Below are 24,821 nucleotides of genomic sequence, written 5' to 3' on the forward strand. Positions count from 1 at the left end.
TTTTGAAAGCATGAGAGTTTGAGATACCCCCTTCATACCCTTTTATGTTCTGGAGATAATTTCAACAAAAATAATGAATGCAGCATTTGTGAGAAAGTTTTAGTGAGCTATCATCATTTAATTAAAGAGGTATTTGAACATTGTTTTTGAAGCATTTGATAATGTAGTTTCATCTGAATTATTTCTGTGTTTGTAGTGTGTGTGTGTGTGTGTGTTCCTTCACTGCCTCCCCACTTAGTCCCCCATCCTTGTGTGGTATGTCTGATGTCCAAAGAACTAACTAGCAGTCTTTGGATTCTTTTGCATGATTTGGCAGGTTGCAAGGACTCAGCTATGCTGTAAGAAAAGTTTGTTATAAGACCACAAATCTACTTAGATTACTGAGGTTTCTTTCTGAAACTGGAAGTGGGAACCAAGTGACTGTCCCACATGTTTCCTTAGCAAACAAAATTTAATCAGTGTGGGGGCCTATGGGAAATAGGCTATTGAAAGGAACAGACAGGCATGTTTCGAGGTTAAACCCTTCTAGTGAGGAATGGAATTCAGTCCCTGTTGTCTAGAGGTTCTTCAGGATGAGATTGTATCTGACTTATTGTTTTTGTTACTAAGGCGTGCCTCACTTAGACTTCATCATAGACAAAAATAAGGACTAATTTTGTCCCCTTCAACATTTTTGTTATTCTTTTCTTCTCACTTTGTTTATTCATAAATATCTTAGCCTTCAAAAGAATTGTGAGAATAAGAAACTGGATTTTCCTAGGTGAAGAAGCTATTGCAACTCCACAAATAACCACATGACAAGAATGCTGTCCCAATGACTGAAGGCTCTCATGTTTGAAATTATGGGTATAGAATGACCAGAGAGTTTTTATTAGCTGGAGTTTTGATTAATCAACAAATCTGTTTAGAGTGGGGAGTAATTTGACAGAAAGTAAATGATAGATTTGTGCCCATAGAGGCATGTTCTTTCTTTTTAATTGCCCCTTATGTTTGGTCCCCACTAAGGGCACTACTGGTAAATATTCAGTTTTGAGATTTCTCTGATTCCTTTGAAGGATAATGTGTCCTTTATTGTTAATAATGGTATAAATATTTGTTTATTTGGGCAGGGGCAGTTTAGCTGCAGGTTTCAAAATCTTTAAATTGCTTATAACTTTTGACTCAGCAATTTCATATGTAAGAATTTATTCTAAGGCAACAATGAGGAAGATGTTAAAGTTAACTACAGTATGAGGTTATTTATCATAATGTTCTTTACAATATTGAAAATTTGGGAGGAAGCTAAATGTCCACAATAGGGAATCTGTTAAATAAATTATAATATAGCATATGATATGGAAGTATTCATCTACTTAAAAATTACTCTTTAGAGGAGGGGAGTAGTTGATTTAGGAAAATGTCTTTTGTATTTTTATTAGTGAAAAAAGAAAGGTTACAAATACTGTACAAAATATGAATTGAGAGGTATTTTTAGTTTGTTCTTGTTTTTTGTGGTCAATGTTTCCGATATTTTTAACTTTGAAATCCCCTCTTAGGATTATCCTTTCCTTTAGTCCCTTAATCCAGCTGCCTTCTCTGCGACAGTCCCTAGACTCTCAAACTTATTCTCCTTTCCCCATCAAAACTGACTTTTCTTATATCCCATTCTCCCACAGCCATGCTAATTAAAGGGAACTAATCCAGGAGCTGACTTATGATAAAAGGTTATTAGAAAATAGTAGATTAAGATGGAGCAACTTTGACTACATTTATTTAATTCACTCATTCCAAAACCTGCTTATTGTACTCCTCCTATGTTCTTGGCCCTGTGGCAGGAGCTATGAACAAAACAAAAATAAATAAACAAACAAACAAAAAGTCCATTTGGGGTTGCGGTTGTGGCTTAGCAGTAGAGCACTCGCCTGGTGCATGAGGGGCCCCCGGTTCAATCCTCCACACCACAAAAAAATAAATAAATAAAATGAAGATATTTTGTCTAATTCCATTTACTTTAAAGTGGAAATATTTGATTTTTTACAATAACTTTATTTTTTATTGTTTTTTTTTTTAAATAAATGACAGCGGAATGCATTACAATTCTTATTACACTTATACAGCACAATGTTTCATATCTCTTTTGTATATAAAGTCTGTTGACACCAATTCCTGTCTTCATACCTGTACTTTGGATAATGATGTCTATCACATTCCACCATCCTTGCTAATCCCTTGCCCCCTTCCTTTCCCTTCCATCCCTCTGCCCTATCTAGAACTCATCCATGCTCCCACTCCCTACCCCACTATGAGTCAGCCTCCTTATATAAGAGAAAACATTCGGCATTTGTTTTTTTGAGGGGATTGGCTGACTTCACTTGGCACTGTCTTCTCCAACATCATCCATTTGCCTGCAAATGCCATGATTTTATTCTTTTTTATTTGCTGAGTAATAGTCCATTGTGTATAGATACCACATTTTTTTTATCCTTTCATCCACTGAAGGGTACCTAGGTTGGTTCCACAGTTTAGCTATTGTGAATTGTGCTGCTATAAACATTGATGTGGCTGTGTCCCTATATTATGCTGTTTTTAAGTCCTTTGGGTATAGACTGAGGAGAGGGATAGCTGGGTCAAATGGTGATTCCGTTCCCAGATTTTCGAGGACTCTCCATACTGCTTTCCATATTAACTGCACCAATTTGAAATCTCACCAGCAATGTATGAGTGTACCTTTTTCCCCATATCCTTGACAATGCTTATTGTTGTTTGTATGCATAATAGCTGCCATTCTGACTGGAGTAAAATGAAATCTTAGAGTAGTTTTGATTTGCATTTCTCTAATTGCTAGAGATGATGAACATTTTTTCATATATTTGTTGATTGACTGTATATCCTCTTCTGAGAAGTGTCTGTTCAGGTCCATGGCCCATTTGTTGATTGGGTTATTTGGTTTTTTTGGTGTTTAGCTTTTTGAGTCTTTATATACCTTAGAGATTAGTGCTCTATCTGATGTGCGAGGGGTAAAAATTTGCTTTGCAATAATTTTAGAAAAGAAGATGGGACTTAAGATGGGATTTGTGTCAGGGCTGAATCTTGCAATTAGTGGTAGGCTAACAGAGCCTTGGAGTGTTTTGGTATACTTAAAAACTATCACATTGGGTAAGTCTTGATTTTACCCATGTGATAAGCTATGTTCTTCATAATACCATCACACTTCCATTTCTGCTTATCTAACAGGATGATTTCTAATAATGAGAAAATACATCTCAGTGATTTTCAAAAAGAAAGTTTATTGAGTACCATCATACCCAGCTCAGTGTTATGCCATGTTAGATCATTAGTACATTCACTGAAGAAAATAAAATACAACCATGACTTGAGAATGATTTCTCATTTGTACTTCTTCTGTTTTCTTTGTTGTCATTGACCCCATGGCACTTACTTGCTTTTCTGTCCTTGTCTCACGTATTTGGTATGCCCTTTGAAAACTCATATTGTCACATCCTAGTGTCCAGTATGAAGTAGAATTAAATGTTTTCTTGATAATCTACAAAATGTTCAGGGACATTGCACAGAGTACATAAATGAACTACTTTGAAGAAAGATGTTTGGGATGATTGATTTTATGTATCAACTTGGCTGTGCCTTGGGATGCTCAGATAACTAATTAAACAAATTTCTGAGAGTATCCTTGAAGGTGTTTCCGGAAGAGATCAGTATTTGAATCGGTAGACCATTTAAAGCATGTGGCCCTCCCCAGGGTGGGTGGGCATCATCCAACTTGTTGAAGGCCATAAAGGAACAAAAAGGTGGAGGAAGATTGAATCAACTCCATTTTAATGATTGAACTGGACCATTAATCTTCACTTGCTTCTAGACTACTGGTTCTTGGGCCTTCAGACCTAGACTAGAATCTGCTATTAGCTCTCATGTGTTTGAGTTACATCACTTGCTGTCCTAGGTCTTTGGTTTGCAATTGGAAGATCTTGCGACTGCTTAGCCTTTATTATCATGTAAGCCATGTTTCTCTAGAAATTCCTGACCAATACAATAGTAGTGCTTACTGAGTGTTTCTTTGTGCCAGTTGCCATACTTAGCACTTTCTGTGCATCACATAATAGTAATCACAAGAACCTATAGGTCTGTATCATATTTTAACATTTGGGGAAACTTGAGACTTAAAGGGATTAAATGTACCTTATTTAAGGTCAGGTAGCTTGCAAGATCAGATGAGAGGATGGTACCATGCTTCTAAACTTTATTGTCCTAATGCAAATCTAAACTTCAACCTCTGAAGTCTATATCCTTCTATAAGGCCTTTCTGTGCAGTGATATTTGCTCATCACTTATGCTAGTCATTTCCATCCTCATGGTTGGCCAAAGTTATTTGGCTTCATCTTTTTAACTAGGGATTATTGCTCTTGCCAGGAAAGTTTACCTTATAGTTGCAAATTCAGAATACAGTTTAATTCTAAAGTTCCACCTTGATTTCCATTTATGAGACAATAATTTCCATTTTGATATGGCTTAATGACTCTTCCTCCTCTTTATATTTTATAGTTCACATGGAACAGAAGTTTGAGATTGTCTTTCCACATTGAGTCTTTGGCTTCATGTTTTATAGAGCTGTTAAGCTAGTGGCTATGAGCCAGTTAGTAGATATGTTTATCCAGTACTTACCGTATGTCCTTTATTTGCTTAATGCTATACTGGCTGTTGGATAATAAAGATTTTAGTCTCCTTTTACCTGACCTTTCATAATGTTGTTGGTATCTGTATACTTATGTTATATAGAATAAACACCCAAGTTCTGCCTGAATTGTCTGCAGATTATTTTATGAAGGTCTTTTCAACTGTATTATAGTTGTTTACTTCTTCTGGACCTCTCAGAACACCAAGCCCAAAGTTTGAGTGCCTCTTAATGATGACACTAGGGGAATGGCATTGAATCTGTTACAAGGAGACCTGACTTTTGGTCTGGCTTTACAACTATTTAGCAGCAAGATTTGGATATTTCTTGTCTGTGTCTTGGTGGGCCTCACTTTTCTCAATTTAAGAAATTAGAGCATTGTTCTAGATTTCTAGGTCTTTTCTAGCTTATTTATGGATTGTGAGATTTCATATTTTTGGCAATTATCTGATATATTGATTCATTTTGGTGGCATTAATAGAAATAGAAAGATTATGAGTGGACCTAGATTTGCAAAGATGCTATTAGGTTCAATTTTGGATATGTGGGATTTGAGGAACAATAGGTTATATCATTATCTAGGATGTCCTTTAAGAATACAGGTTTTGATTTGAATTAGAGGCATTGTCATTCTCACTGATATCTTTAGATAATGCAGGCTTAGTCATGGCAATCACATAATCACAGATTGTTAGATCTGAAAGAGATATGCAAATCATATAGCCTGCCTTGTTTTACATACAGTGAAACAAGATTAAGAAATGGAATTTTGGGCTGGGGATGTGGCTCAAATCGGTAGGTAGCGCGCTCGCCTGGCATACGATGTTGTGTCCGCCGAAAACTAAAAAATAAATATTAAAAAAACTCTCTCTCTCTCTCTCTCTCTCTCTCTCTCTCTCTCTCTCTCTCTCTCTAAAAAAAAAAGAAATGGAATTTTCCCAAAGTTACTTAACAGCTACACCTGCAGATCTGAGTCCCCCATCTCTAAGCTCCTCTTTCATCCTTCACTAAGCTATTTCTTATAGACTGTTTTTAAACATTCCTAGTATTTTTTGAAGGTAATAAATTCACTAACTGTAATATAACCAAATACATACAAAAAAATATTTGTAAAAGTTAATTCAATTCTCTGGGAAGGAAAAGCAATCAAATAGCATCATCACTGTATCCAGATTTGACCTCTGTTACTAAGTGGTACTATATAGAAACCACTGAATTGTGCAGTTACAGGGATATGGTTTTGTGGCATCTGTTGAAAGTTAAATCATGGTTTATAGTCCTGAATGGTTTTTTTGTGACTTACGTGAGGTACTTAATCTCTCATCCCTGCCTAGGTCCTGTGCTAGGTCTAGGGTGTGGTACATAAACACCAGTCTGATAGTGTTGTAATTCTATATAGAATATACTACCAAAATATGTGTTTGTGGTGGGTCTTCATTTTGTCCTAACCAAGAATTGAATCCCCATGACAAAGGTCAAATGGAGATCTGGCATCCATTTCACTCTTTGCAAGACTTAGTCTCAAGAATATGTAATACAAATAACTCCTTGCCAGAATATTGAAAGGAAATGATTGCATTTGAGTACAATGTATTCTACAACAATAGTTTAGTGTGCATGATATTTAAAACTGCTGGCTTTTCCATATTATTTCTAAAAAGAAGACTTTAAAGCATTGTCCTCAATGTGTTTTGCTTTATGGAATATTCTTGAAAACAGTGATTTAAAACCAAAGAAACTAGAAATCCTAATGACAATAGTTTTGAGTTACTGAATTCTCCAGTAAAGTACTCTATCTAGTTTACTGTGTTTATTGATTTCTCCTGAATTGCTTCTCCTCATGAGCATTAGTTTACCATAGTAGTTCTCTTATGATCTCATAGTAGCCTTAGAAGCATCACTCTCAAGTCTTGAAGCCTGCAGTAGTGTTTTACACAATAAACAAATTAGTTGGGGTTTTATATAGGCAAAGATCATATCTCCTTTTTTTTTACTCACTCTCTAGTGCAGGACCTAGCTTATAGCAGGCATTTTATTATTATTATTATCTTTTTTTTTTTTTTTTTTTTACTGTAGATGGACACAATACCTTTATTTTATTTTAGTACCAGGGATTGAACTCAGGGGTACTTAACCACTGAGCCACAGCCCCAGCCCTATTTTATGTTTTATTTAGAGAACAGGGTCTTACTGAGTTGCTTAGCACCTCGCTTTTGTAAGGCTGGCTTTGAACTCACGATCCTCCTGCCTCAGCCTCCTGAGCCCCTGGGATTGATTATGGGCGTGCATCACCATGCCTGGAAATACCTTTATTTTATTTATTTATTTTTATGTGGCGCTGAGGATTGAACCCAGTGCCTTACACGTGGTAGGAAAGTGCTCTACCACTGAGCCAAAATTGTAGCCCTAATGAATTATTGTTTTTAAATGAATCATTGAATCAATGAATGGAAAGCAATACTAACTAGTTAAACAAAAAAGCAGATAATTAATACATTTATTCATTTATGTATTTTAAGGGAATATCCAAAGCCTTAGAGGACAGATTTGAAGTTTTTTGAGAGAAGTCTTCGAAAGAAGTTTAACAGACCTACTAAACAGTAGGATTAAATGGGGCTCAAGCCATGTTTTAGTCCTCTTGCCTGATGCCAGTCTGTAAAATAGGCTTGTCATAGTAGAAAAGGATCCATGATGGAAATCTTTGTAAAGTTGCTTCAGCCAAAAGGACTTTTCCAAAATCTACCAACAGAGAACATGCTCAGGATGTAGGCAAAGCAACAGGCTTGAAGCTGGGCCCTCTTGACTTTCCTCCAAAGATCCCTATATAATTGTCTATCTAGTCAATCTGGGCAGGACAGGAGCAAGAAATTCATTCTGCTATGACTCCTTCCTCACTATGTGGCTACCATTTAAACTCCTTTATTTGTAAAACTTGAGTATCAGTGTTAGTCTACTTGGCCAAGATATTATGAAAGCTAACTTAAGACTTTTTAAAAATCCACAGTTGAAGCCACATTTTTATGCAGAGTTGCCACAATAATATTTGTTTTCTACCTTAGTGGTTATTCCAAGGCCAGAAATACAGTAATATATATAGTTGGTATAAATGGTGTGTTTTAATATTCTAAAAAGAATGTATGGTTTCAAAAAGAAAGATCTTTCTGTTCCTTCACAGGTTTTAGCCCATTGAAACTAAAAGAAAAAAGAAAAAAATTCTGCAAGCTTTTTTTCAAGTAGAGGCAAAACTGGCATTTCACTTATGGGAAAATTTTGCAAAATTATACTGACTAAAAGTGATTTTTATTTTGGCTTTCCTGTGAAGCCAATGAGAAAGGCCAAAAATTACTGGCATTGCTTTTGTGTAAAACCTTTCTCATAGACTCTACTTGTAATCTAGCCAAGTACATAATTCAGGTCATCAGTGACACATATCCACGTAGTGTAACTGGTCAGTGAACAAAGTATTGCCATGAAACATGGCTGTGATATCACCATATGGACAAACCAAACTGCACAGATTACAGCTAAGGAAACTTTACATTAACAGACTTGGAACAGACTTTCCTAAGCCTATCCCTGCCCCCACCGCCCTCAGTGGGAAAGCCAATTGCTTACTGATTACGACAGCGACATCACTTGGCAAACATTTTGGCCTGAACTCAATATGTGACATCAGGCTCCTTTAGGGTTTTCCACATAAAACAAATTCTCCAAAGAAAACAGAAATTGAGCCTTAATTTGAAATCCATTATTACATCCTTTAAGGTCTCATTAACTATCCTCGGTCATGTATTTCTTAATTATTTTTTTTACTTCCATGTAGATATTAACCAACACTTAAAATATGAGTGCTAACCCCTCATTCACAGTGTTTTTTTCAGAGCTTCAATCAAATAGTTCTTTGTAGCTACCCTCACTTGATCTTTCTTTATAGGAGTTATGATATCTTTCATTTTGCCTAGGTAAAACAAGTATCTCCTAATTTGGGAGTGATTCATATGACTTTGCTCAAAAGGAAGTAAACATTATTCTTTGACCCTATAGGATGAGCTAGTCCTGATTTTATGAGGGGTGGTTGTGAGTTAGAGAGGAAGTACTCCCACCAAAGTATTTACTGACAGTGTTTTCTGCCCTGTCATCTGAAAATGAGACACATCACTGGTATTTCACTGTTATGTGTAAGCACCTTCTCTGAATGTATTTGCTTGAAATCATTAGTTTCCTCCACTGCCCATTTGATTAAGTGGTGTGTAATTCATGCTTTGATACACGAAACCTTAAAGCAGGTGAAAACCAGTTATGCCTCACAAGGCCTGTAGGCTCCCTACAGAAAAAAATGGGATCAGGGAGGGTGGATACGAATATGCCAACAGTGCCAAGATATGGAAATTGTGATATTGTAAAGGACAAAAGCAGAGGAAGAACTATTGGTGCTTCATGTGAGTTGAGAATAGGTTTAACATTCTCACACCCAAAGAGTTCCATCTGGAAGCTGTTCCTGGCAAAGGGAAAAAGGTGAGTATTCTTTTATCATCTGGAACAGCTGAACAGTCTCTATTCACTTTTTCCTATTTCTTGATATTGGCATAGTCAGTTTAATTATTCTTTAGGACAAAATTTATATCTTATAAAACCAAAAAAAAAAGGATCTCTTAAATTCTTGAACTGATATGATACATGTAGAAATACCATTCTTAATATATCAATTCTTCCTTCCCATTGCCTTTATTCCCACTGATCTTTGGTTCCAGTTTCTCAGTATTATTTCTCTTTGGTCTCTTGATTTATGTAATCATTGCCATCTGCTTCCCAGGGTTACAGTATTACTTCTGGATATGCTTCCCAGCCTTCCTCCAAAAGATAGGAGAGATACAGCAGTGAATATCAGAACTGTACCCAGCGCCCTTCACATTGCCACCCTAACTCTGTACCTCTTGCTTTCTTGTGTGGTAAAACCCCTGGCAGAGACAGCCTGTGCTGCTTTATTCCAGGGGGCAGGCAACACTCTGACTATGGTCAGTAAATGTTCACAATAATGAGAGATGAAAGAAGTCTCTATGTTCAGCAAGTTGGTGCCAAATAAGTATCGAGGCCAAATGAGGCCACTAGTGCCAAACCACAGGGGTTCAAAATAATATTTAATATAATATTGTCTCATTGAATAACAAATCATATTATAATTTTTGAGTCTATAATCTTCCCTTGGTGCCAGATTTCTCATCCTCCTTTAATCTGCCTCTGTAGATATTTCTACAGAGTTCATAAGGGACAAGTTAACAAGGATTTCCTTCCCATTCACCCCCTGCCTTGTGTGTAATGAGCAAAAAACAAACTCCTAGAGAAAAAAAAAGGACTGGATTATGGATATTCTCTGGCACTCTGAGCAAGTGTCTACCATGAAATACACTGAAAAGAAATGAAAGTTTGCCAATAGCCTACATATTGTTGTATCTTCAGCTACCTAGCTAAAATATGAATTGAAAGCTTTTGAATAAAGCAGTTTTGATTACTAGTGTTTCAGAAAGGAGAGCTCATAGGTATGTTGTGTTTGTTTTTGTTTTTTTTTCCTCCTTAAGTACCCCTGAATTCAATCCCTGGTACCCGCCCCCCACCCCCAACAAAAAAAGAGAGAGAGAGAGAGAGAGAGAGAGAGAGAGAGAGAGAGAGAGAAACTAGGCATGGTGCATACAACTGTAATCCCAAGGGTCAGGAGCAAGGATTGCCTCAGCAACTTAGCAAGGTACTAAGCAACTCACTGAGACCCTGTCTCTAAGTAAAATATTAAAAAGGGCTGGGGATATGGCTTAGTGGTTAAGCACCCCTGGGTTCAATCCCTGGTACCAAAAAAAAAAAAAAAAAGTAAGAGAGAAGAGAGAGAGAGATAATTGTCCTTTCAGTTTAAAATAGATGCTCATACTTTCAAAGTTGATTCAGAATTGAGTATCAAATCAGAACAAAATAACCTTCTTTCTACACATGGTTATAAAATGTTTATCAACCAAACTCCCTGTTTTGTAACCAAGCTTCTTAAAATACTGTCTTATATGGCTGGGGTTGTGACTCAGTGTGATAGAACACTTGCCTAGCATGTGTGAGGCACTGGGTTCGGTCCCCAGCATCACATAAAAATAAACAAATAAATAAAGGGTTTTTTTTTAAAAAAAAAAAACACTGTCTTACAAAATAAATAAATAAATAAATACTGGTTTACATATTTAAGCTTCTAAATTCTCATTTCTTTCTTATTCTTCAACGAATTATAATTTGACTTCTGTCCTTCCTGCTTTTTAAAATGGCTCATTAAGCTTTTCAGTATCTCGTTGCCAAAACCTGGGACATTTCTCATCCCTTTTTGTAAGATTTGATAATATTCAGTTGTTCCCCATTTTGTGAAAGTCTCCCTTGGCTATGTTTTATTACCTTCTTTATCATTTCTTTCAGCTGTCTGCCATTCTTTCTCAGCTTCCTTTCTTGACCACTTTCCTCTGAAAAACTGCCATGCACTGATGTATCCCAGGGTTCCCTTCCCAGAATTACCTCTCATAGCTTCAGCTGTTTCCCACTGCAAATCCACATCATAGTCCATCCTTTTCCAGACCTGTATTTCTGACTATGGATTGTCTTTATTCTTTTCACTAGATGTTGGGATACACTGAGGTCTAAAATAGGATTCCTCTTGCCCGCCTCTCCCTAAATAAAACCTTTGCCCCAGTCAAAATCCTTTAACAACAAAAAGCTTTGCCCTTTCCCATATTTCATGTCTTGGTGAATAACCAGAGTCCTTCTAAATAACTCCCTGTGTCCCTGCTCTTCTCTCCAGTCACTTATTCCTGTTGACTGTACATCATAATATATCTTATTTATACTCCCTCATCTTCCTTATCTGGGTTTTACTTCCTAAGTGGGCTTCCATCCTCCAACCTAAAACTTTTCCAGTCTTTCTTCCATGTTACTATAATAGTTATTTAAGAAGCATGGCTGATTGTTTCGTTCTCCTCTCAAGTTTTCGCTGGTTCTGTCTTGCCAACGGTAGTCCAACTGCTTATGGCTAGCCCTTCCTTTTCTCATCCTGCACTCCCACCCATGCTGTAGCCATATGGAAAGCCTGCGTTCCCTCAGCATCCATGCTCTTTTCTCACCTCTGTGCCATTACACTTGCCTTGAGAATATAGTTTCCTATTTTGTTTGCCTAAGGACTAGACTCCTATGCTTTCTCTGTACAGCTTCACCAGGGTAATCCCTTGCATAGTTAGGTACCCAATGTATTGCTTCCCTAGTTTTGATAGTGACTGGTGATTCTTGTGTTGCATTGATAATATCTTTAACCATGTCCTTTTTTTCCTTGCATTGGACCATGAGATCTTTGAGAACAGAGGCTGTGGCATATTCATGCTTCTATCCCCAACACCTGGGACAGTGCCCAGCCGATAGTAACAAGTTAGTCCTAGTTTGCAGAATGGGTCATTGTTTCATCCCAAACAGCCTTACCTTTCACATTCCTGTTCTAGTAAGCTTATGAATTCATCACTCTTCACCATATATTCTTTATGTTTTCTTTTTTCTTCCTCCAACTGCAATATGGTTTGCCTGTGGGATTTTTCTACCATTAAAAGTTGTTCCAAGATTCGTCTGTGAGATTCTTTATGTTTTTCCACGACTTTGTCCAACTACAAAAGAAAATGCATTTATAACCTGTTAACTACAATACTGCCATCTTTCATTCTTTTATAAGTGTCTATTTTGACTAATTCAGTGGTAAGTTTTTGATCTCATGGTTTAGTTTTTATCATTACTCATGTTAATTGATACTTTTTGGTTGATACATTTTTTAACACAAATGTCTTTTTATGTCACCAAAATTTTCCAGGGAGAATAATCTGTATCTCTGTGGATATCAGAATGCTTTCTTCATGTCCCTTTTCTGACACCCTTGCTTCTCTCCCCAGAGATTTTAATGATTGAGAGAGAATCCTTGTACATTGTTTGATTCTGCAGTTGCCCTGGCTGATCTCTTCTGCCCTGGCCTACCCTGCAATATTGTCTGCCAGTGTATATCTCTTGGATCCCTTGGTCTGTTTTGTTTTTATTATGCATCAAAGTATTTTCATTAAAATCGATATATAGATAATTAATCTGTGTTGGTGTGTAGTATGTGTGTGACCAAATGTAAGTGCCAAGTCCTTTCTAGTTTTCATAGCACCATACTTATGTCTTTGTTATAAAATGATCACCCTGCACCTGATTTATGTTTCTCTTCCCTACTAGATGATTAACTCCCCAAGGATACAGTCTACATCCACTATTTCCTAAAATCTTAGCATCCAGAGTACCATGCTTCATATAAGCACCCTTTAGTATATGTTTACAGAGTGAAAACAAAATAATTGGGTAAGGAAATCAAGAAAGAAAGGAAGAAAAGAAGGAGAACACCTAGAGCAAAAGTGGCTCAGGATCTTAATGATTAAGATCATGGTTTTCAAAGCATGGGACTTTCTAGATTAAGCATTAGATGCTGTAACTGATTTGTTACTTGCCCATTGCCTTTATTGTAAAGGATTGAAAATTTGTTACTCGGCATGACTTTACAACCATATAGCATTTTTAGGATATTAAGTGGGCATCCCAAAAGCTATGTACTTGACCAGAAATACAAATGAATAGAATTATGAAAGTGTGTGTCCCAGCATGTAGAACCCAATGATTTCTTTTTTTTTTTTGCATTTTTTAAAATTTATTTTTTAATTATAGGTGTTTCATATCTCTGGTTGTATACATAGTATACACCAATTTATGTCTCCATACATGTTCTTTGGATAGTAATAATCATCACATTCCACCATCATTAATTACCCCATGCCCCCTCCCTTCCCCTCCAACCCCTCTGCCCTATCTAGAGTTCATCTATTCCTCTCATGCTCCCGCTCCCTATCCCACTATGAATCAGCCTCCTTATATCAAAGAAAACATTTGGCATTTATTTTTTTGGGATTGGCTAACTTCACTTAGTATTATCTTCTCTAACTCCATCCATTAACCTGCAAATGCCATGATTTTATTCTCTTTTATTGCTGAGTAATATTCCATTGTGTATAGATGCCACATGTTTTTCCATTCATTTATTGAAGGGCATCTAGGTTGGTTCCACATTTACCTATTGTGAATTGTGCTGCTATAAACATTGATGTGGCTGTGTCCCTGTAGTATGCTGTTTTTAAGTTTTGAATATAGACTGAGGAGAGGGATATCTCGGTCAAATGGTGGTTCCATTCCCAATTTTCCAAAAAATCTCCATATTGCTTTCCATTTTGGCTGCACCAATTTGCAGTCCTACCAGCAAGTATGAGTGTACTTTTTTCCCCATACCCTCGCCTACACTTATTGTTGTTTGTAATAGCTGCTATTCTGACTGGAGTGAGATGAAATCTTAGAGTGGTTTTAATTTGCATTTCTCTAATTGCTAGAGATGATGAACATTTTTTCATGTATTTGGTGATTGATTGTACATCATCTTCTGAGAAGTGCCTGTTCAGGTCCTTGGCCCATTTATTGATTGAGTTATTTGTTTTTTTTGGTGTTTAGCTTTTTGAGTTCTTTATATACCCTAGTGATTAGTGCTCTATCTTATGTGTGAGGAGTAAAGATTTGCTCCTAAGATGTAGGCTCTCTATTCACCTCACAGATTATTTCTTTTGCTGAGAAGAAAATTTTAGTTTGAGTCCATCCCATTTATTGATTCTTGATTTTAAAATTCTTGATTTTAATTCTTGATTTTAAAATTCTTGTGCCATAGGAGTCTTATTAAGGAAATTGGGGCCTAATCCCATATGATGGAGATTAGGGCCTACTTTTTCTTCTGTTAGACGTAGGGTCTCTGGTTGTATTCCTAAGTCCTTGATCCATTTTGAGTTGAGTTTTGTGCATGGTGAGAGATAGGGGTTTAATCTCACTTTGTTGCATGTGGATTTCCAGTTTTCCCAGCACCATTTGTTGAAGAGGCTGTCTTTTCTCCAATGCATGTTCTTGGCACCTTTGTCTAATATAAGATAATTGTAGTTTTGTGGGTTAGTCTCTGTGTCCTGTATTCAGTACCGTTGGTCTACCAGTCTGTTTTGGTGCCAATACCATGCTGTTTTTGTTACTATTGCTCAGTTGTATAGTTTAAGATCTGGTACAGTGATGCCACCTGCTTCACTCTTCCTGCTAAGGATTGCTTTAGCTATTCTGGGTCTCTTATTTTTCCAGATGAATTTTATGATTGCTTTTTCTACTTCTATGAGGAATGTCATTGGAATTTGATCAGAATTGCATGAAATCTGTATAGTGCTTTTGGAAGTATGGTCATTTTGATAATATTAATTCTCCTTATCCAAGAGCAAGGTAGATCTTTCTATTTTCTAGGGTCTTCTTTGATTTCTTTCTTTAGGGTTCTATAATTTTCATTATTTGGATCTTTCACCTCTTTCGTTAAGTTGATTCCAAAGTGTTTTTTGGTTTGTTTGTTTGTTTGAGGCTATTGAGAATGGGGTAGTTTTCCTCATTTCCCTGAGAATTTGTCACTGATATACAGAAATGCCTTTGATTTATGGGTGTTGATTTTATATCCTGCTACTTTGCTGAATTCATTTACTAGTTCTAGGCATTTTCTGGTGGAACTTTTAGGATCTTCAAGGTATAGAATCATATCATCAGCAAATAGGGTAAATTTGAGTTCTTCTTTTCCTATGTTTTGGATACAATATTTTTATGTGGTGCTGAGGATCAAACCCAGTGTCTCACACATGCTAGGTGAGCACTCTACCTCTGAGCCACAACCCCAGCCTCCCAGTGATTTCTCTTGGACCGTTAAATGCTTAAGCTGGTTGTTTAACTTTCTAATATGGGTTTTTGTGATTTTGAAAAATATTTTATTATGCAATTGTTGATGACTTTTAAATGCCAGTCCTTTTGTGGATGCTAGAACTGCTAAGTTGTATTGTCTGCTGGCGAGGCACTGTTAACTGATGATCATTTTTGAACAGGGAAATGATATTCCTTTTTTGTGGTCTCAAGGCACTACAGCCCTCTCAAAATCCTCTTACAGTTGCCCAAACTTTATAATGCATTGTTAGGGAAATTCAAATCAATTGCTTTTAGAATTTGAAAGTAAATAATGAAAAGATGAGCTTCAATTTAGGGAAGTTATCAACTGATTTAGAAAAAAAAATAATTTGTCACTAGAAAGGCTGGAAAGAATCAGTTCCTTTTATTTAGTATATGACCAAATAAATGGTGTTCCTTCCTACAGCCTCTTTCTAGTCATTTCTTTTCATTACCAAAATGATCTTGCAACAGTGGAATTAGTTATTCTCCTATGGAAGACCGAAGGCCTTCTTCACCCGCTGCCATTTCAGGCCCATTTCCATTCCATCCCACACTTTCCTCACCCAACTTTTAGCCACCCTGGACTTAGAAATCACTCTGCTTTTTGCAGTGCTGAAACCTAGAAACCTTTTCTCCTTCATCAATTTTCACCAAAACTTTTCCTGTCCTGTTCACTCCTTAAGTAGCATTGTTTTCTCCTTGTATCAGTGCCTAGTTCTCTGGGTTTTGCTTCTGTCACATTCCATGATTCTCAAAAGAGTGGTTTGAATTTACTACATGCTGTTCAGTGGAACCACCAGGCAGCTCACGATTGTATCAGCTGCAGAGAGAAAGCTTCCAAATAAAAGCGTTACTGATTCTGAAGATGTTTTAGCCTGTATTTGAAGTTTTATTCTCTGACTTCATTTCTTCATGTTTAGAATACCTCTCAGAAAACAGGCCAATGGTTTTCACTTCAGTCTGTTCCTCATTCCTGACAGATCAAATGATGGACCTGATGCTCCCTGAGTAGATGTGAGTTTGGCCAAGCCACATGACTATTCCATACTTCAGGATCTTCATATACAATGTGAGTGGTGGGAAGTAGATTGTTCACAAGATCAGTTCTAGTGCCACAATTTTTACAGAGAAACCAGTATTTTAAATACCTATTCTGACATAAGTTCCTGGTACTATGATAGTTGCCATGGAGAATGCATACACTCTCACTAGGAAGATAAGCTAAACACATGCAATCATTAGGAGCTGTACACGTGGCATATCATTAAGTACAAAAGGACAATCAGAGAATGATTCTCCCTTTTTTATATATTCCCAGGTGGAGATTGAGTGAAACTTGGGAAGAAAACAGGAAGACTCATAAGTCATTTCAGGGATCATCAGATACAGAAAAATTGAAAAGATGGCTTCCTAGTGTTTCCTGTGCAATGACAAACTCCCAGCTTATCAGTTCAGCCTCCTGATATGATGTCCTGCTCCCACCCCATGATAAAATCCAACTAGTTGCCTGGGATGAAGAAAGCATAGTATATCCCATTAGGTTGGATTTTTGGTTATCCTTCTATGGCCATAGGGAATCAAACACAGAGAAGTTTTCTGTCTTTTTGCCCTTATCTACTTAATATCTGTTTAGAAATTAATGATGAGCTTTTTTTTTTTTTTTTTTTTTTTAACACACCCCAAGTCATAGACCACCCTGATTTGGGCTTGGTCTTCTTTCTGTGCTATGATTTTGGTTCTCTTTGTTCTTTTTTCTTGTCTCTTTGTAGATTGTCCTTATCCTTTTGTTTTGTTTTGTTTTTGTTTTTGTTGTTTTAAATTAACCCTGAATATATGGGTAGGGATAAAGCTAATCTAAGAGAGTAGAGAAATTGTTTGACCTTTTTAGTCTATCAAAGGTAAACAAATACGCTATTAATTTCAAAATATCTCTTCTTCTTCCTTGACTGTACTGAAACCTAATTTCCCTTGTAAACACTGGAATCTGAAAAATAGTTTCTCATTGCCTCCACATCTAGAAGAGAAGGTATAATTATCAGCTGCATGCTGCCAGTGCAAACCTTCCTGAAAGCCATTAGTTGTTTCATCCTCACTCTGAATAGTGATAATCTTCTCTCATGTTCAGTTTGATCATCTGCTGAGTTGTATTTGGGGCTGAAGTTGTGGCTCAGTGGTAGAGCCCTTGCCTAGCACAAATGAGCCCCTGGGTTCGAGCCTCAGTACCACATAAAAATAAATAAATAAAATAAAGGTATTGTGTCCAACTGCAAATAAAAATATATATATAGTTGTATTTTTATTGCAGGCACAGAAACTGGGGAACAAATTACAGTTAAAGATTGCAAGCATTTGTGTTGAGACATCCTACTGATGTTGACATAAATTTGAATCAGTCAGTTTCATTTTACACTGAAGTCTTGACGGTTATGCCCTTTGTGGAGTTCCGTTACGGGTACATTTACTGGTCACTTATTTTCACTTGAGTTCATACAGGTTGAGGGCTTTGTGCCTGATATTGTTTCACAGTCAGTATGTGAAGCGCCAAGATACAGTTTTAACACTGTTGACTTGCGTGCGGCCTCGGCTCCTTTTGTTTAAAATTTGGATTAAGGCACAAGTCAACAGACTCTGGGTGGTCTTATCCTCACCCCTCAGAGAAGCAGATTCACATGACCAAACTCCTTTACAACTTGGCAAGATGGTAGTCTTCTCTCATGAGACACCCAACACAATAATAGCAAGGACATTAGAGGTCACTCCTGAGGTAGAATGCCAGAGCTTATGTGGAAGAAATTTGTCCAAAACTTGCTTTTAGTCACTCCAGCCTTAACTCATACTCTTTGCTGTTTCTGTTTTATAAAATGAAAAATTATGAAATGTTCCATTGATGTCTCAGAGGAAAAATAGAAGAATAAAACAAGGATGCCAAAGAGTTTCAGAAATGTCAACAAGGAGAGAGCAAGAAGTCCTTCATCTTGTGCAGTGATGGCCATATTGGGGCTGCTCACCTTTGCCATTGTAATAGTTAGGCACATTTGGCTGGGGAGAGGTCTTCCCTATCATTAAACTTTTGAAGGAAAAAGAGGGTATATATCTAATGTCTATACTTTTAAAAACTGTTTCTTGGGCAGTTCAGATCATTTTCTTGCCCAACATTTTTATGACATAATTTCAGTGTTTTCAAAGAAATTAACCCCCATGGCTGAACTTTTCTATTTTTTAAATTTTATTTTTGGTAGCCATCAAGTACCTAAAAGAAGTACAGGCCCTTGGGGGGCACAGAGTGGGAGTGCATGAGCATGCACCACACACATACATATGAGAAAAAGAGGAATTCTTGCATTTATTATGTTTCAGTCTGATATCAAGAAACCAACCTAGTAGAAGCATCCTATTATTCATCTCTTTCTCCCAAGAAATTAATAGTGTTTCTCTACTTTATGTACATTTTCAATGCATTAGAAAGTAAAACTATAGGCTAGGCATGGTAGTGTATACCTATAATCTCAGGAACTTGGGAAGCTGAGGCGGGAGGATCCCTAGTTCAGGGCCAACTCAGCAACTTAGAGAGAACCTCAGCAATTTAGCAAAACCCTGTCTCAAAAAATATAAAGGACTGGAGGTGTAATTCAGTGGTAAAGTACCTCAATCCCCAGTACCAGGAAGGAAGGAAGGACGGAAGGAAGATTGGCTGGAAATCTGGTTGACCTCAAAGAACTGGAAGGGAGTTACAGGTGCTGCCTCCTTACACACCCAGTGCTTGACTGACTGTTGAGCTTTGCCTTTCTCCTGGGACCCACCCTGATGTGGTGCATACCTCATTCATTGGTTTCTCATAGATGTCCTCCTGCCAAGGAATCGATTTTGCTTGAAAAGCATCTCTCTGGAGAGCTTCCAACACCTTTTTCGGCGTAACAAACCCATACTGAGCTTCCAGCAAAGCCAAGTCCATTTTTTCAGCCTTTAAAATACCGATGACTTCATCTCGAGCCTGTAGGAACAAAAGATATTTCAAAAAGCCTACTTCATCTACCAGCAGTCTCAGCAAATGATCCCTTGTGAGAGTTAATAGTGACTTTTCTTCAGTTTCAAATATAAATAAATAATATTTGGTTATAAGACCTTTTGGAAAAGGTAACAAAACTATGTCCCTTCATCCTTCTTACTGTCTAATTACATGCTAACAATATTTTTAAAAGTCATCGCTATACAACATTGGGGAACTATATTTTCTTATTGTGTTTGACAAGCAGATAACCTAAATGGCAGTCCTTTGAGGAATAGTGTTTTCAGGGAGTAGGAAATAAGATTCTCCAATATGTGTAGCTAGCTATTTTTCGATTTTTATATAAATAAAAAGGTAATTATGCCATGGCAAGTCTAGGAACAAGTTTACATCAGGTGCAAAACTCCTATTATTATTTAAACCAATCCAGAAGTCATCTAGCAGCATGGTTACCAATACTGCCCTTGTGTGATGAAGTGAGTGGGCAGAACAGACAGAGGGTGTAACTTTTCACAACATGTATGCCAATTATATGTAATAATGACACCCCTTTTAGATGTGATTAATTGCTGTTGGAGTTGGCAGAAGAGAATTCTGTGTATGTGTATTTATGCTTTGCTTCCATGTACACACAAGTACTAACCACAGATACCTATTTCTGTGGCAACATGCAGACCAAATTCACAACCAGCTTTCCCCAGGAATCATGCCAGGGATCACTCCTAGCCAGCTGACCTGCAGTTCTCCCTCTAGAATGCTGAGAAGAAATAGCAGGTCATCTCTTGAAAGATCATCTGCTTGGTGGCCATTGCCATTGTGTGGCTTCTCTGACTTGGGACATGGAAGGATTTCATCCAACTCAATGGTGGAGTCTTTGTCTTGCTGTTTGTGCTTCATGTTCTGGAAATTCTGGTCTTTACTGTGTCTTGGAAATTGTTTGGGGGCTGAGCCCTCAGGGTTAGTGCTTCTGGAACGCATTCTTTAAGGCCTAGAAGGAGAGAAGATAATTTGTAACTCTTAATGGAAGTAGAGTTTTATAAGAGTACCTATTACTGTTTTAACAAGTCTGCATTCTTGTTATATTTACACAGCCAAAAAGTTGGTCTTTCTGATCTCTGCGCAGAGAGTTATTAGCAGAATCATAAATCACAGTCTTATTTACACTTCTGCTTTTAAAGTCAACATTTTAAAAACATCTTCTGCTTTGATTAAGGCCACTTATGTCCAGGGGTAAACAGACTGTGTTTGAACTTCATCCACCAAATATTCCACCACAAGGACCCAGGTCGTATCTCCAACCATGGCCTAAATGCTTACTTGGAGACATGCTTGACATAACCGTAAAATGATAAACTTGCTGTTTTGCCTTCAGATTCACATAATAGTATTTCTTTTTAAAGTGGTTTGGCTTGAGGTGTTATGTATGTGTGTGTGTGTGTGTTCATTTTGTTTGTTTTGTTAATATTTTAGTCTTTGGTGCATTAGGATAGAAGTGTCAATTATTAATACAGAATACTTCGGATTATTTTGTTGTAAAAGCAAAGTTTAGTATTAAAGGAATGAAGGCTTGGTTCCTGGCAGTGTTCCTAATATTCTGATAAAATTCAAAATCTATCCTTGGGTAAATCAAATTTAGGAACCTCATGTCCAAAACAGAGACACTACTGCTTATAGTATTTAGCCATAAATATTTGAGGGCCACAACAGTTTCATATTGTATAACTATCCAAGTTAATTTATAATAGAAAAATTGTTTCATTTTACTTTTGAAGTTTCTGACTAATAGAGAAAACATCATTTAAACTTAGAGTAGATTCTAATTATATCTAAGCAGTTTATTAATTTTGCTTTCCCCCCCACCAATCATGAATCTTTTATCATCACTGGTAGCTTACTTTTAGTTTGTAATAATATTTCTTTAAAAATATGAAAAACTCAAGCATACAGAATACTATATAAAATAGAATGAACCGCTGCTTACATGCTACCATGCAAATTTATCAAATTTTACTAATTTACTGTATACACATGCGCACGCGCGCACACACACACACACACACACACACACACATATATATAAAATAATTTTTGTAAGTAATGTATTATAAATGCAGTCAAAGACCCCTGTATAGCTCTTTGGAACCATTCTCTTCCTGTCCACTCCAGAAATAATCACCACCTTGAACTTGGTGTTTATCATTCCTGAGCATGTTTTATACTTTTTAATGCTTTTAAATACTTTCTGAAACTTGCCTTTTAAATCCTGTATTATAAAAATTCTTCCTTGTTCCATTTTACTGTAGTTCATATATTTTGAGTGCTATGTAGTATTTCATTATATGAATAGTCCACCATTTACTTATCCATCTTATTATTGATAGATCTTGAAATACATTACTTTTTCTCAGTATTAGAGAAAGACATTCTTAAACATTTTTCACCTTGTGTACGAGCATTTATCCTGAAAACAGTGTTTAGGGCACAGCAATGGGATTTCTGAACTCTGGAAAATCCCACTCAACAACTAGAGATTATTGCTGTCCCAAAGGGACAAAGTGTGAGAGTTCTCAGTGCTCCATTGTCTTCATTGGTACTTCATAAATTTATAATTTTTGATAGTATGTTAGTGGTCTTTACCCATTTTTCTCCTGTGTTGTTTTATTCTTTTGGATTTGTAGGAAGCCATTACATACTCAAATTACTAATTTGTTGATTATGTTCAGCTCTTGTCTTTCCTAGTAGGTAGGTTATATTTTTACTTTAAATCTTTTATGTTATTAAAACTTACAGAAATTTTAAGTTTTAATTTAGTAAAAGTTATCAGTTTTTTCTTTTCTCTTTTTGACTAACATACATTAGTTGTACATATTAATAGGGTTCAATGTGATATTTCCATAGTCATATAGCATGCACGATCAAATACAGCCTCCCTGGATCCACTCTCCATGCTTTGCACAAACACTTTGCACAACTACTATAATTCCTAGTCTACATTCAGCTCAATTTTCTTTTAGCCTCCACACATGAGAGAGAACATGCAGTGGTAATATAAAACAGTATAACTCACTAGACTAGAATCACACTGCCAAAGTCAAATTCCTGCATTGTTACCAAATATAAAACCTTGAAAACTTATTTAGTGTACTGTGTCTCAGTTTTCTCATCTATTTAATGGGGGTGACAATGCTAGTATGCTCATAACCTAAGGTCAGGTTGCTATGAGTATTCAGTAAGTTAACGTGCTTATAATGTGCTTGGAACACAATAAGCATTAGCTTTTATTATTATTATTAGACTTCAATAAATATTCGATTTTATTATTAATATTATTATGAACTTTATTTTAATCTCCCAAGATTTTATATCAAGCTTTTCTTAACTATATCTTTATGCATTAGAAAATTTTTTTCAAGAAGGGAAAAAATTACCTCATTGATCTATGTGAGCTATGGCTACAAGGAAAAACAATTACAAAAATAAAAAAGACTGCCTTTGCCTGGGTGTTCTGTTTAAGAAGTGATTCTCACCTAGCTTACTGGCACCACTTGAGACCTCCTGAATAGTGGGATACTGAGTAGTGGGATACTGAGGCACAATGTACTAAAGAGGACTTCATAGCCAGCCAGAAGACTGACCATCCCTGGGTTCATGGTCCTGATCTGTGCAGTGAAGGGGATTGGCAGGTGATTTGTAGGATTCCTTTTCCCCTGTGAGATATGATTCTTGCCACTGCCTTTCTTTTAGCATAGATTACCAATAGTATATTTAAATGGGATGGATTTGTGAGTCTGCATGTTATTGGAAATCTACAGAAATCTCTGTGCTTCCAGTGGATATGGAGTAAGCCTATGTTCTAATGACTTTCACCAGGGGAAACATTACAACTAAAAGATAGTTCTTAAGGAAATAACCGTAGTATTAATTTTGCCTTGAGAATTCTTTATATCCTCACTTTAACAATCAGGCTATGAAAATAGAAGTTGAAGGTGTTTATTGTCTTATATGTTTATTATTTACATGTTTTATTTGTTAAAAGCATCCAAAATTTTCACTTTCCAAAATTTTGACAAGTCACATAATGTGTTGTCATCATAATTAATGTTCTTTCTCACTCGTCTCCATCACACTAATTTATTTACTCTTTTAGGCACTGGGAATAGAAAGATAGTGGTGGCAGCAGCGATAATTGTAACAATAGCTAGCATTTACTGTACCAGGCACTCTTCTAAGTATCTTACATGTATTAACTCATTCAGGATTCACAGCAAAGTACAGAAAAGTATCATCTCCATTTTACAGTGAAGAAGTAGAAGCACAGATAACTTACTGAATGGAAGAAACAAAAACACAGGCAATTTCTGAAGGTTGTGTTGCATAGCTAATAAGTGGCAAAACTGGGATTTGAATGATTCAAATCTAGGTAACCTGATTCCTGAACCCATACTTTAGAAATCATGCCCTAAAACCAGTATGCTAAATTGCCCAAGACATGCAGATACCATCTGGGAAAAAAATGGTGATAACCCTACTGAAGAGAAAAATAAGTGCAATACAAATGAACAGTGACCTGGAACAGTAGTCACTGGCTCTTCCCTAATTTGGATATACTAAAAATAGGTAAATATTGAATCTGTTCTTGTGTTTACATATGAAGGACAGGACCATCTGTTTCTTTTGTCTTTCTTTTTAAAAATTTATTTAGCTGTGAATAATTAAATCCATGGCTTCATGTATGCTATGTGCTCTTATCACAGAGATAGACCCCCTCCCCCTAATATTTTTTATTTCTATTCTCCAGGGGTGTATCTGACCCATTCATAATGGGTGTTCAACAGGGTGACTGGCTCCTTCTACTATGTGGCCTTCTGTCTCAGACATATATTTCCATTTAACAAACCACTCTAAAACGGTGATAATGGCAACACTGACTCAAAATTCTGTGGCTCATACTGCAGCTTCAACCATCTTGCATCTCTACTGGGTGGGGTGGCCTAAAATGCACTCTTTGTCATACTGACCTGTACACTTGTTGCACTACTTGGGCCTCAGCTGTGCATCTCAACTGTGTTCCCAGTGGATTCTTATCCTCCAGTAGCTAGACCTAAAAGTCTCGGGACATTCCAACAATGTCTCATTTTATAGTGAAAGAATATCACTAAGCCAGTGCAGATTCAACAGTGGTGGGGAAAGACTACTTGTAGATGGAAAGAGCTCCAAGGTCACATTGCAGTGGAATGAAAGGAATTAAATGCAGCCATCTTTGAAAAAGTCCACCACACCTACAGATTC

The 24,821-nt window shown here is 36.7% G+C and overlaps 2 protein-coding genes across 6 annotated transcripts in view; one reads left to right on the forward strand and one right to left on the reverse strand.

Annotated features, from left to right (window-relative positions):
* Window positions 1-24,821, forward strand: part of Cmss1 (cms1 ribosomal small subunit homolog) — a 330,405-nt gene that overhangs the window by 87,818 nt on the left and 217,766 nt on the right. The window lies entirely within an intron of this gene.
* Filip1l (filamin A interacting protein 1 like) overlaps window positions 1-24,821 on the reverse strand; it is a 271,668-nt gene that overhangs the window by 82,154 nt on the left and 164,693 nt on the right. For all 4 annotated transcript variants that reach the window (XM_026402402.2, XM_026402403.2, XM_077795328.1 and 1 more), the window contains exons 2-4: window positions 20,268-20,520; window positions 19,344-19,517; window positions 12,155-12,333 (exon numbers count right to left, since the gene is read on the reverse strand). In XM_026402402.2, coding sequence (XP_026258187.1) covers window positions 12,155-12,333; window positions 19,344-19,517; window positions 20,268-20,510 — 596 coding nt within the window. In that variant the 5' untranslated portion in view covers window positions 20,511-20,520. The remainder of the gene's footprint in view (window positions 1-12,154; window positions 12,334-19,343; window positions 19,518-20,267; window positions 20,521-24,821) is intronic.

The sequence above is a fragment of the Urocitellus parryii genome, chromosome 2, assembly GCF_045843805.1.
Source record: "Urocitellus parryii isolate mUroPar1 chromosome 2, mUroPar1.hap1, whole genome shotgun sequence".
Lineage (NCBI taxonomy): Eukaryota > Metazoa > Chordata > Mammalia > Rodentia > Sciuridae > Urocitellus > Urocitellus parryii.